This window comes from Magallana gigas, chromosome 1, assembly GCF_963853765.1.
Source record: "Magallana gigas chromosome 1, xbMagGiga1.1, whole genome shotgun sequence".
In the NCBI taxonomy this organism is placed as follows: Eukaryota; Metazoa; Mollusca; class Bivalvia; order Ostreida; family Ostreidae; genus Magallana; species Magallana gigas.
In genome coordinates, this window is record NC_088853.1 from 45,205,087 (window position 1) to 45,219,004 (window position 13,918).

At 36.3% G+C, this 13,918-nt stretch overlaps 1 protein-coding gene and 2 long non-coding RNA genes across 4 annotated transcripts in view; 1 reads left to right on the forward strand and 2 right to left on the reverse strand.

Annotated features, from left to right (window-relative positions):
- The window catches only part of LOC117688180 (actin-binding protein IPP), a 37,478-nt gene extending 30,208 nt beyond the window's left edge, over positions 1-7,270 (reverse strand). The window contains exons 1-8 of one of the 2 annotated variants that reach the window (XM_066068363.1): positions 6,973-7,268; positions 5,246-6,182; positions 4,563-4,668; positions 3,628-3,802; positions 2,793-3,149; positions 1,755-1,920; positions 1,419-1,619; positions 586-777 (exon numbers count right to left, since the gene is read on the reverse strand). In XM_066068363.1, coding sequence (XP_065924435.1) covers positions 759-777; positions 1,419-1,619; positions 1,755-1,920; positions 2,793-3,149; positions 3,628-3,802; positions 4,563-4,668; positions 5,246-6,182; positions 6,973-7,069 — 2,058 coding nt within the window. In that variant the 5' untranslated portion in view covers positions 7,070-7,268 and the 3' untranslated portion in view covers positions 586-758. Of the gene's footprint in view, positions 1-585; positions 778-1,418; positions 1,620-1,754; positions 1,921-2,792; positions 3,150-3,627; positions 3,803-4,562; positions 4,669-5,245; positions 6,183-6,972 lie in introns of those variants that run through there. The other variant, XM_066068371.1, reaches the window with a different exon arrangement.
- Positions 7,271-7,355: 85 nt separating this feature from the next.
- On the forward strand, positions 7,356-10,904 carry LOC117688185 (uncharacterized). The gene is made up of 2 exons (XR_004600916.2): positions 7,356-7,520; positions 9,168-10,904. It is a non-coding gene; the product is annotated as an uncharacterized lncRNA (long non-coding RNA).
- Positions 10,905-12,121: 1,217 nt separating this feature from the next.
- On the reverse strand, positions 12,122-13,258 carry LOC136273836 (uncharacterized). The gene is made up of 2 exons (XR_010712092.1): positions 12,853-13,258; positions 12,122-12,367 (listed from the first exon to the last, which is right to left on the reverse strand). It is a non-coding gene; the product is annotated as an uncharacterized lncRNA (long non-coding RNA).
- Between the last annotated feature and the right edge of the window lie 660 nt (positions 13,259-13,918).

Here is a 13,918-nt window from a genome sequence, read left to right on the forward strand (position 1 = left end):
TTATCCTGGTGTTGGTGGTGCTAAGTGAATAAAGTGATTTAATCCCCTAGGTTGGAACACCAGTCCATTGCAGATTAACTCCCAGCATACATTGGTACCAATATTCAGCTGGGTGGACTAAGACTATGTAGATACTGTACCATGTCTTAAGGCACAACATACAACATCTAGTGACTAGTGACCACAGCGAGGCTTGAACAGTTACTTTTGGGTTACTTCTGTCTAACTAAACACCATGACTACTGAGCCATGTGTCTCACAATTTGATTATTCAAACTACTTAAACAGCTGTTGAAACCAGAAAAATAATTTTCATTTTTCAAGTGCACTATAGCCTCTGTTTAATTTACACATACTACATGTAATATATTGATACATGTACATTTAAAAGTACTTGTGTACTTACATGTAATTATTCGAATTGCACCAGGTATATCTATTTTAAAAACATTTTTTCCCTCAAATACATGCAAAATAACCGGTAATACTACTAGCTAGCACATGTATTGGGAAAGTGGTTAACTATACAAATATACATCTTCTGATTACCTGGTACATGTACTAACAAGCAAGCTTAAAACAATATGAGATGCATAAAATTTATTACAAAAAATTCATTACAAATAAGCCTTAATTGCAGTGCTTGCAAGTTATCCATTTAAACACAACATTTTTATACACAATAAAAAGCACAAAACTTTAAACTTTTCACAAAACTTTACATAAAACTTCAGTTCAATAAATTCATGGCCCATTCTTTAGAATCCAGTGGTCCATCTGCAAAGAAAAAAAAGGAACAAGTTACGATAATAATTTGACTCAAAATATTCAAACATAGACATTATACTGGAGTTGGAGGCAACATTGATAATATTAGCCCCATAAAGACGAAATATTGCCCGACGCAAAGAGAAAGGCAATACATGTATATTCATCCCAAGGGGGCTAATATAATCAATGTTGCCCAAAAACTCGGTCGCCCATAGGAATTAAGTTGCAGATGCTCTACCTGATTTTACTTCACTGTAATTCGCAAATCCTTATATCCGTTATGATAGCAAACCATCGCATTGCGCGTCCGTTGTTTACTTGCCTTGACTGATATCGATTGTCTATTATGATGTCACCTTGTTTTGGAGTCACAAAGACCTATTCATGTCACCATTTACGAATCAACAAATCAGAAGGGAATTAATTGAAATAGAGGGAATATTCTCTAGACATTCCTAGCCGGTCAAAATTTTTTGGACGAGCTTATATATAACAATTGTTGACTATTCGTCTATATAGAGTTATATAGTGAGAATATACTTCGGAATATAACAATGACCATTAATTAATAAAAGAAGTTTTTGGATTAATTTACAGATAATTGTATTAGAATCTAACATGACTGCAAAAACATTTGTAAGCATTACTTGTTGGCATCCACATTGTAGATTTCCATGGTATCCATGAAGTCTGATACTTGGCCATCATTGAGAGCTCCGTACCCCCCAGACAAGAGAATGCGGCCATTCTCTGTAGTGGCTGAGGCTCCAGTCCTTGGCTCTGGCAAGGACTTCACATAGAACCAGCAGTTGGTTTTGGGGTTGTAACATTCAACCCTGGTTAGAACCCTGGAAAATTAAACTTCAGTATAACATACAGAACGTACACATAAATATTGCATTTACATGCATTCATGTTTTGTTCAACAAAACTGTTTAACTACATCAATGTACAGACAAAAACAATATGCCATCTGCACTTACCGGCCCCTTTTACCGATGCCTCCAATAGCATATATCATTCCATCCAGGAGGCATAGTGTGTGGTCCATACGAGCAACATTCATAGGAGCGAGGGAGGTCCATTGCTTGGTTTCATAGCTGTATGCCTTGACTTTCTTGGAGGGGCTTCCATCATGCCCAGGTCCACCTTTACAGGTAAATGAAAAATGTGGCAGATTTGACAATGATTGTTGACATTTTGGAATCAGGATTGATGATAATCAGATATATATTGTATTTTGATAAAAAGATAACATTGGATTAAAACAGATTAACAATTGATCAGACTGGTCAGTTACATTGATATACTTCACTATAATCATCATAACAAGCATTCTGAGAGTATTGCACAAGCAATACACGTCCCCTACCGGTTTGTAGAAATTTGTGAAAACAATGCACTATTCTGCATACTATCATTTCTGACTGTCTCAACAGACCAACTCGATAACGATCCCGATTGTAATAATACAAAAAACAAAAAAAACCTGCCGATTAAATTTACAACACAATGCTAGACACTATTTTACAGAACTTATTTGTTTGTTATAAACAATAAAAGGAATGGTCCAAGTAATGCACGATATTATTACTGACAACATACTTTCCTCGTTTATTTGATACACACCGAGCCCGATAACGAGCCCGAACATTAAAAAATTGGAATATAAAAAATTATTTTTCTCAAAAATATGTCAACCAGACGCTACAAAAGTGTAAACTTGATCTGTAGTTTGATATTTTGAAGCTGCTCAGCAAGTTTCATATCATTCGTCAAACGCATAAAGAAAAAAACAGTGGAAAACTGAAGTGGGACAGACAGACGGACGGACAGACAGACAGACGGACCGACAGACAGACGAACTGACGGACGCAGAAGAAAGCTATAGTCCCCTCTGGTGAAAACCGGTAGGGGACTAATAAAGAGTCAAAATGAAATTCAATAAAGCACACATCTAAAATTGAAATAAAAAGTAAGGATTTTAGTGACTTTATATTTCCCTCTCTGTAAACACTTACCAATCAAGAACCACTGGGAGCCTCCCCACACCATGGCCTTTTTCCGGAGCTGGTCACTCTCATCCGAGAGTTTTCCCTCCTGATTGGTCTGCTCCCAATCTCTCTTTTCCACCTTCCTTTTCTTTTTCTTACGGGTAGACTTGCTTGGGTCCCTCTTCCTATCTTTGTGGATTCGGCCAAATCTCTCTCCCATTCCTATATCCAAGCTATGGAGAATCCGCCTGTCTTGCCCTTGTTTGCTCTGCACCTCCTTATCATGATGATCTGGAGAAATGTTTTGCTTCTCTCTAGCAAGCATTTCCTTTTGGATTCTCTGATGCTCTCCAGGATCACCCAACATGCTGCAATCTCTGGCCACTTTATAAAAAAAGAAATATTCAGGATTAAAATCTAATTGCAACCACTGTAACATATGATTATGTACTGTAAACGTATTATATTTGGCGTGTACGATATTTGGCGGAAATTAGTTTTTGAACAAGTTGGAGTGAATTTGAATTAGCGCATTCCTGAATGTTCCAATCCTTATACATATATGAATGACATTTAGCGATGTAGTTGATTTAGAGGAAGCCGCATTCTGCCAAAAGCGCCAAATAGAATACACAGCCAAATGTAATACGTTTACAGTATACATTGATAGATAAAGTCTTTTAATATGGGCTAATGGACTTAGTATCTAGTAATAATTACAACATAATTCTTATGTAACTTATGAAACAAAGAAAGCATAATCTTCGATTCCGGAAAACATTATTGGACCGAATTAAGGACCACATATATAATGTGTATAATTGCTCAAAAATTAGAAATACAGATCTGCAATATTGGTTACATTTGGAATTGCTGTATTGTTCAATGAGGGGAAATTTGGAAATGGTTGAGGAGCTTGCGCTGTGCAAGTAGGCGTGCGTGTTGAAATCTCGGGCCATGTCCTCTGACATGCAACATATTTCAACCTCAACATCAGGGTCCTCCTGTTCATCAACCTGCTCAGTGCTAGAATGAGTCTGTAAAAGCAGGAAGGGGAAGGAAGGAAAAGATAAAGATGAGAAGAAATAGAACAGTTAGAAGTAATTAGCTAAAAAAAGAGTGTAGATTAGAGTAGAATTTAGTAACAAAAATAAATTTTAGTAAAGCATGCAAATGTTTTATAAAGAAGTGAGGTACATACCTGTGTGGATGAATACATGCCTAATACAAATACAGTATGAACTTGTCTTCAGAAAAAAAAACCATTGCTAATTAACACTAAAAGAAACAGTTTAAAATAACAAATTCATTAGTTCAAGTTAATTGAATCTCAACTACAACACAACCTTGAGGTACTATGAGGAAACTCACAAATTATGATACCTCCTGCTAAGAAATTATCAAAGTATTTCTCTATTAAAAAAATAAGGGATGCTTCTTTTTTCTTACTACTGACATTGAACTAGCACAAATGACCAAAGCTCAAGTCAGGACATATACAGGTAACAAGCAATCTTTGTGACAAATTTTAGTGTCTAATCACAAATTTTGCACTTTTCCTGCCAGTGACCTTGACTTTTCTCAAATGACCTTGGGTCAAGGTCATGACACACCCTTTGGGTTATAAGCAATGTTTTAGTGAGGTAAGAACTTCCAACACTTCTCCATAAAAAATTATATGGACCAGGCATGAATTTTGCACAGACAGACTAGATACCCTCCCCCCACCCCCAAACTTTGTTTGCAGGGGGGGGGGGGATAATTTAGTTGTTAACATCCAACTATAGTATAACTCACACTGATATAGCTGGCTACACTAGTAGCACTGTTGGTGTGGCTGCGAGGGGTAGGAATTTGGAGATCCAGGGGGTCTTCTCCACCCAGAGACAAGGAAGTCTGAATCCTGTAAACATATATATAATGACAGAATTCAAAACATGCAAAACAATTAACACATAATTAATATGAAGACAGCAACTATTTCATAAAAACGCAGATGGTCTTTGCAAGCTCACAAAAATAGATGTGCATGATCTAATGATAGGTACATACCTGTACATATTAATTTAATTAAGTTCAGGAGTCAAATTAATTAACAGTTATCCCTAAAGAAATCCAGGAGTTTTCAAGCTTGTTATGTTGTAGGATTGTATAGTCTAATTCACTTAATAATCTTAATAGCTCTGAAATATACAGAGGATACACTACCCCCCCCCCCCCCCCCCCACCTACAGACTGAAATAAAATGACATTGGTAACATTGCTTTGATGTCTCTTGACCCAGGAAGGAGGAAGGACATTTATTTTTTATTTTTCAAACTTGAAGTTTAAATACTGGTAATTAAAAATTGGTAAAAAACAAAAAAAATCTCAATATAAAAAAAAGTATTCATTGTTTGCTAATAAAATTTTATAGCAGGGGGTATTTCAATGAGTTGGGAGGCAATTTCAAACAAACAATAATTTCATTTTGGCCTTACCAATTTGCCAAGGTGATGTCCATTATCACCTGTTGGTAGTCTCTCAGCATAGGACAGATTTTGAAACAGGAGAAAAGCTGCTCTCCAGTAAGCAATGGGAATCTGACACATCCCATTATCTTTTCGATACAGTCTGCTCCAATATGCTTAAGGAGATCCACGGCTGTCAAGAAAACCTCCATTTCTGATTCCACGTTCAGACTGTCGTCTGAGAGAATTAGGCAGACAGTCTCTACATCCAAGCATAGGAAGTCTTTGGTTTTTCTCCAGGTCATGAAGTTTTTGCACAGCAGTTGCATGATAGTTCTGCACATTGGGATGTTCTTGTTTCTCCTCATTACTGGTAGTAAATTAAGAAGATCTGCATTGCTAATATTTTTCAATCCGTCAATGCAACGCCTTGAAAGTGTTTCAACTTCAAATATCTCCGACAACTTCAGGATGTCAGGTATAAATTTCGAATTTTTAACCTCAATGTGACCTGTATATAAGAAGTTAATGAAGATTTCCAAGGCAGCAGGTTCAACATTCTTCACCCTGATTATCTTTGGGGTGAGAGGATCAGAGGAAAATTCCTTCGCTTCAAAAATTTCCTTAAAAAGTGTACTCTGTGATGCCAGTACAACTTTGTGAAGTGGAATGAGGAGCTCCTCCACTTGAAAGGAGACATCACATATCTTCTTCTGCTTGTAAATATCATGTAGGTAAGAACCAACTCCCTCATAATGGGAGATGGTTCCAGTCATCCCACTGCTTCTACCCCCAGATTCTATGGTGGATCGTGGTCCCTGGCTAGAGACTTCATGGGCTAGGGAGCCCTCCAAGGAAGAGGCCCTACTGGGAGCACTGGCCTCCTCAATTAAAGACGCATGAGAACTATGCCCACTGTAAGTGGTGTCACTCGGTGAGGTTGGAGAATTGTTGCTGTTTCTATTCTCTGTAATTAGACAAGGGTAAGCCAAGTGAAACCAAAGAATCAACTCATGGAAATTTAAAGGAGATTGGTACAGCACGTAGCATCGTTTTGAAGTTACTTTCCAAAATCCTGAAATCCTAATCCGTTTGGGAGTAGGGGGGGGGGGGGGGGGGAGTAGTATACTAATTTCACTGTTTATCCCCCCCCCCCCCCCCCCCCCCCCCCCGATGCTATGTGCCTGTGGTACATGGGACTTCAAAGGAGATTTTCAATGCTTATATAAAGAATTATCATCTTTTTTTTAAACAACAGAACAGCAGTTAATGTAGTTAAAGATATAATACTTGTATACATGTATACAAAACTATCAGAATTGTGATTAACCTCATGATCAGCCGGCTGCCGCTCTGCTGAACAAGTGAACATGCTTGTGGTATTTACCCTCCCCATATGACCTATGTATTTCTTGTTTGAGAGGCTCTACCATCAAGATGTAATGTGGATACATTCAAACTAAGAAAGCTTCTACTTTTAGTCATAATTAGCCCATGACTATTATATTGTTGCTGTCAAAGTTTTGGTTTACACAAGTATTGTTCATTCAGAGAGATTTGTGAATTTATATTTTAAATACCTGACCAGTAACATACATACAAAATATTGGTATCAAAACAAAACACAATGAAATAAAAACCATAGAGGGATGCAGCAAGCAGGAACTATCACAATAATATTCATCACATCTGAGAATACATTTTGTAGTTTTTTATGGTATCTCGTTATTACATGTAATTTAACAAAAGATACTTACCCATTGGTGGAGAGCTGTTACGTGATGGTAACGTATTAATCCAGGAATAAACATACGGAGTCTGCAAATGCAGCCCACTCAAGGCTGCACTTTCCATAATTCTCGAATTCTCTTCAAATTGAAAAATCTAGTTCGATGCTTGATAAGAATTCCCAAACTGATGAAACAATAAATGCTGAGTACACAAGATCCTCTATACGATGACAAAAGGCTACTACACACTGATTGCAGATTGTGAGAATACCGGCGTTGCAAATATGCAGCTAGCTTCCACAGTAACTAAGGAAGTTTGATATCTGCCCGCGCAGAAACTTATTTATAACACAAAAGATGCGCGTGCGCGCTAGAAAGCTTAGAATAGTCTGGTTCTCGCCCCCAACACTGTGTTTCACTTTAAACCTTTAGAGGTTTTGAAGTGCAATGCAGAGGAGGAGACGGGAACCAGATTATCGATTATAGCTTGTCATGTCCTTGAGATGTCGTTTGTTAAAAAAAGCGGAATATCAAAGAAAAGTTCTCTATAGAACATTCAATTTGGTTGAATTCAGGTATGTAAACAGTATCGTTTTGAAATAAAAGTATCAGTTTTTTCAAATAAATAATGAAATTATAGGGAATGGCAAAACGTTAGGGGCTTGTATAACGTTACATAACGTTAGAAAAAAAAGCATCGTTAAAAAATGGGTACGTCGGACGAAAAATAAAAGCCACCTTTATTAATTAACGATGTTTTTAGCCCACTTGTTAATGATTATTTTTTACACAAACCCCTTTCGGTGAGGTTCAATTTTTTTGTACATGTACTGTAGAAATTCATTACTGCACATCGCGCTAAGTTGTAAATAACTTTATATAATATGTTTTACGGTGCGACCGTTGGGGCGAGCACAGCATGTGATCAAAGAATGAATTATAATAAATCGATAAAAATAAAATTAACAAGGTAAAATTTAAATGAAAATAAAACGTAAGTCCTATTTTCCAGTAAATTTTCATTATTCATAGTTTATAAGATTTGTTATAATTCATTTATTTATAAGTAGAACAGTAGTTTAATCTCATATACAATGTTGTTGAATGATAAAGATTTTGATATACAAATATTCATTGCACTGTATCTCCTCTTTTAAAGTGATTGTAACGTCAGTTATTCCCCCTTTTTTTGCAGAAGACATTTTTTCTTAAACGTTCATATAAAACTTGACTCCATAGCCCCCCCCCCCCCATGTTAAAAAAATAATAATTCATTTTTTTTTTCAATTTACACATAGAAAAGCGACTTATCATGGATTTGCCCCCTCCACTTTTTAACAAAAAAATTAATGTTTTTTTTTTTTAATTTACGCTTACAAATATTTGCTTATCATATTGAAAGAACATGGTGCACCCCCCCCCCCCCCCCCTCCTCTCGCATGTAATAAATTGAAGTGAAAATAAAGAAACCATTGAAATGCTAAACTGCTAAAGAGGTGAAGGGTTAGAATTTTCATGATTTTTTTTCGTTTTGCTCGCAAAGATTTTTTGGATGAGGCTGCCATCCACCCACCCCCCTTTTTAAAAAAAAGTGATGCTACGTGTACGTTTCAGGAAATTACCGTAATTAAGGCTATAGTGAATAAAACAAATGTGAGCATTCATCCAAATGAGTGCAATTTACAACTGTTTCCTGTATCTGAAGAAATGTCCTTATTCTTCAGCTGTTCTTTAGCTTAGCCTTTGCAAGATTTTGAGAGGATTTCATTTTAGCAGATTTACAATAACTTCAACAAATCAGAGGCGATTATTTGAAATAGAGGGAATGTTCTCGAGATATTAATCCTAGCCGGTCAATATCAACAAAATATTGACCGGTCAATATTTTTCGGAAGAGCTAATATTACAATTATTGACTATTCGTCTATATAGAGTTATATAGTGAGAATATACTACTGAATATAACAAAGAGTTTTATGGTAAAATTATTGGTACTCTTTCCACAATAAATAAAGACCCCCTGATTTTTTGTTTTTACTTGTATGTAATTGGTAAATTCAAGTAAAGATGAATACTTTTATTAGCCTTTTTCATGATTATATTCAAATAAAGGTTGTATATTTGTTTGTTTGTTTTATTATTTTTTTGCATTGCCATTGAAATTGTTTAGTCTTTTCAGACTGAATATAACTGATACTCTCCAATGTCAATTTATATTTCAGCAGGTCATGATTGTACAGGGAATCTGCAGCTGGACCAGCAAAGTAATTAGGACCAAATGCCAAACCTTATACATGTTCTTCTCTGCCGTCCTTGAAGAGGATCGACAAGTTCCATAGTCTTCTCATCTATTCTATTCATGTCGGACAACATCTGGATTTCAATTTGCAATTCCAGGAAAGTTTCACCTTCCCTCCATGATACATCACAGATTTTTTTTAAGACTTACAGGAAAACACATTCCCTCGTTTGATTATGGGTGTTGGTCAGTGGTCAGTTCTACAGTCAGGAGAAGAGCTGTTCTCAAGTTACCAGTGGAAAGCCGACACATCCCATTATCTTCTCAATGTACTTCTCCAGTTAGCAGTGGAAAGCAGACACATCCCATTATCTTCTCAATGTACTTCTCAAGTTACCAGTGGAAAGCAGACACATCCCATTATCTTCTTTATGTACTTCTCCAGTTAGTTGTGGAAAGCGGACACATCCTATTATCTTCTCAATGGATTTTTCCTTCTCATCTGCTAAAAGATGGCTAATGAGATCAACTGCCGTCATGAAAACGTCCATCTCAGAATCAACATTCAGACTGTCATCAGACAAGCTGTTTCCTGCCGTCATGAAAACGTCCATTTCCGATTCAATATTTAGACTGTCATCAGACAAGCTGTTTCCTGCCGTCATGAAAACGTCCATCTCCGATTCAATATTGAGACTGTCATCTGAGAAGATCATGCAGGCTGTTTCTATGTCTAAGCCCAGGAATTCTTCGCTTTTTCTCCAAGCTATGAACTGTTTACCAAGCAGTTTCAGTGTCCAAGCCAAGGAAATCTTCACTCTTCCTCTAAACCATAATTGTTTTTTACTAAGGACCATTTCCATGATACTGTGGCATATCTGTATATATGTATAAGTGTGTTTGCTTGCCCTCATTAATCATTATGGGCAGAATCTTCAGGAGTTCTGCATTGTCAAGGTTTTTACTTCTTCGTAGCACAGCATAGTTTTCCCATTTTAAAAGTCACTGCTACCGGTAAATTGAGCAGGTGACAAGTCTGACTGAGATCTAATGGCATCTCATTAACAATATATGTGTCCAGTATACAAAAAAATTTGTGAAGACAATTTTCCAGTTATAACTTCATCCCATAACTATGTTTATACATTCTTTTGAAAAAACTGTTTAGCTTGATGTAGTTTCATCATTATTGCTTATGCACAGAATTTATTATTAAAAGCAAATATATTTGTTGTACGACATATCTTGACCATGAAACATAAATTAATGTATGTCTGTATTATAGCAATGACTGCAGTTCTAATGTCGTTGTGTGCAGTCTTTTCCATTCATAATTTGTTGGGAGAGAAGCATCCATCGAAAATTAACAGGATCTGTTATTAAAAATTAATGAGGTTTAATGTGCTGAAAATTCTGATCCATTGATGTTTTATCCAGCAACTGAGGATAAGCTTACCGAATAGAATTAACGGTATTTGGTCGTCATATTTGGACTATTTTGTATGTAGAATCTCTCTTTTAGACATTTCTCTCTGGGCCCAAAATTGGAAATAAAACTATTATTATTAATATAAACCATTATTATTTGTGAGTTACTCAAAAAAAGAAATTAACAAATGTGGTCTTGTCTTCTTTCCATATTGTAATTTTCGGGCTACCAATTCTTGCATTCAGGCAAGTCAGAAATTCAGGCATGTGAATTAATTGAAATTTTAATGTCTATCCCTGTAGTTCAAGATATTGTCTTTCAAACGTCAGGTTGATTTATGTTGAATTATGAAAATAATTCCTGGCATTCTTACACTTAGTGACGCCAAAGTAGTTTATTCAGATAACTATGTAAAACTGAGAGAATTTACTCCGCCAAAAAACTGTACAGCATGTGCCATGAATTTGTAAAGTAATTGAAAAATATCAACATATAGACAAAAATGTTTTTAAAAAACTACAGTACAACATGCTTATAACGAAGTGCCAGGGATGGGCGAATTGACTTCATCATAAGCGTAACTGGTTTTATCCGTCAAGTTTGCAAAATGTAATATAGTTACAGGGAATGAAAATAACTTTGCTGTAAGTGTCAATTTATTATAAATGCGTTCGCTATAACCATGTTTTACTGTATTGGGGTTTTTTCTCGACAATACCGCGGCACACATTTTAAATACATTAATATAAAAATAAATTTTGGAACTGACATCCCCTTTTCTAAGAGAGTAATAAAAACTTTATGACAAATTCATCATAAAAAAATTAGTCATTTTTTTTAGGATATGATGCTCATATTTTATTGATAAATACCCATCCCATTCTAACCCATAATGAATTTATTATTACGATTTGCGAAATAACGGACCTTCTCAAATTGGATGATAAGTTCCTGGTTAAGATTACCAACGTTATCAGCCATGTTGCAGGGTTCTTCCGTACCATAGGCGTCGGAACCGGGGGGAGGGGGAGTTTAGTCCCCCACCCATTTTTTTTGTTGCAAAGTCACACCTTACCATTAGGTACATAGCATAATGGAGGATTCAGCCCCGCCACTTTTTCTCGCAGCAAACATAATTGATCTGAAATTTAGCTTGAAAAGATTGAAATATTGAGAAGTTGGAGTTAAAGGTATACTATAGGTATGAAAAGATTGAAATATTGAGAAGATGGAGCTATAGGTATATTAGCCCCCCCCCCCCCCCCCCCGGATTAAGATTTTCATGATTTGGGGGAAAAAATTTGGTAGGTAAGAATATTTTTGGGAACTATGGTGTACACCCCCCCCCTTCCACGGATTAGGATTTTCATGATTTTGGGAATTAGGCTTTGTCATGATTTTTGAGGATTAGTCTAGCCCCCCCCCCCCCACTTTCAATTTGCTTCCGACGCCACAGCGTACTATACTGTCTCCACGTACGGATTCACATTTTTTTCCCAATGTGGTGGTTCCAAGGGACCAAGGGATACATTACACTGTTAAAGGCTTTTTTGCCCAAAAGTTTAAGGTACATCTAACTTTACTTAACTATGTGAATTTAGTTTCCATTTTTCGAAGGGGGTCGGCTTTTGAGCCCCTCCCTTCTAGATCTGCGCATGGTCCCATGATATGGTTCTTCACTCACCACAGATGCTTAGTAAACGCGTGTATAAAAATATCACTACTTGTATGCGTCTTCTATCTGGTACATTTGCCTGAAACAAGATAGATAACTCTTTCATTGACGCAGGTTATTTGATGCACATTTTTGTTTTATATATAAGGTTTGTGTGTCATATTTCTTAACGGCAATAAAATACATATCAATTAATTCAATCATAAATGTTCATTCTATATTTGTTTCCCATGCACAACGTATATCTTTATGCAATTCTTTCAAAGTATGTATAATTGTCAATGAGTGACAATTATAATATCTTCTCTGAAAGTTTTTTTTATTACGCATTACACAATTAGCGTCTCAAAAAGGCTCAATATTTGCATACAGGTACATGGAGCTTACAAATTAAGATAAATGTACATGTTTTAAAGATTAAAGAGGAAATCCTCGAAGACTGAGTCCGCTTCATGCCACACGTGTGGTAGACATGCAGGTACAAGCCGCGCGATACGATCTAAATGCGCATTATGGGGACACAACAAATATAAACTAAACAGTTAAATCAGCCAGGGGACTGACCGTCTTAACCGCCCCCACCATCTTCCCCGCCCTGTTCTGAGACCTGGGCCTCCATCTGGTCCTCGCTTGTTCCAGCTAGGTCTCCTGATTTCTTGATTGCCGCTTGTTTTCTGATCCATGATCTTTCCAATGCGTCGGCCACCCTACAGCCAACGGACCCCATCCACATCAGAATGATCACCATTATCAGACAGAAGATTATGTTCTTGGTGATGGGGACGTTGTTGTTGTAATACATGCGTCTCCTGTTTTGTTATGACTCTGGGTTGCAGGCGCTGTCGGGATGATCAGCTGTGGTCCATAGGGGTGCGGCGAAACAGGTCGCCGAATTCATCACTAATTCAAACCCGGGCCCCCTGAATTTTCTCTAGTCAGGTGCTCTAAGAAAACTTCAAAATATTCTAACTCTAAAAATAGCATGGTAATCCACCCTAATTTTTTTTGCCATTAACAGGTTTAAATGCAAGTAAAGAAGAAATATAATCGATCAAGAAAATTTTTCTTTGATTGAAGAATGTCGCATGTGTCTCTATAGTACATAAATATAATGTAAGAAAAGATATTAATGAATGTCAAGAGGAGCGATATGTTTTAAGCAAGTCCCCAATACCATTATAAAATCAAATGAATAGGGAGAAGACTTCCATATGAGCTAGCCTAGCTTGTTCGTGTTGTTAATGCGTTCAGAATATCCTGTTCAGATAAGAATCGAAACACGGAGAAATAGACACAGTGACTTTTAATTCTGTAATGTATATAAGCCCTGAAATATCATAAAACAATAATATAATTTATATCAAAGTATAACATTAGTACAATACATGTATATATGTATTTCCATCAAGATAATATTTTTACATTAATATCTTACTATAATTGTACTTTAAACATTTAGCGGGAGGTAACTCTTATAATATACATGAATTACATTTCTCCAAAATAAGTCATAAAATTTATTAATCAGATAAAAATTTTCAAAAAAACTTTCTCACCATTCTGTGGGAACAGACTTGTTACACTAAATGCGTGGTGAGATTAAAGTGACACTGACTTTGATTCTGTAATT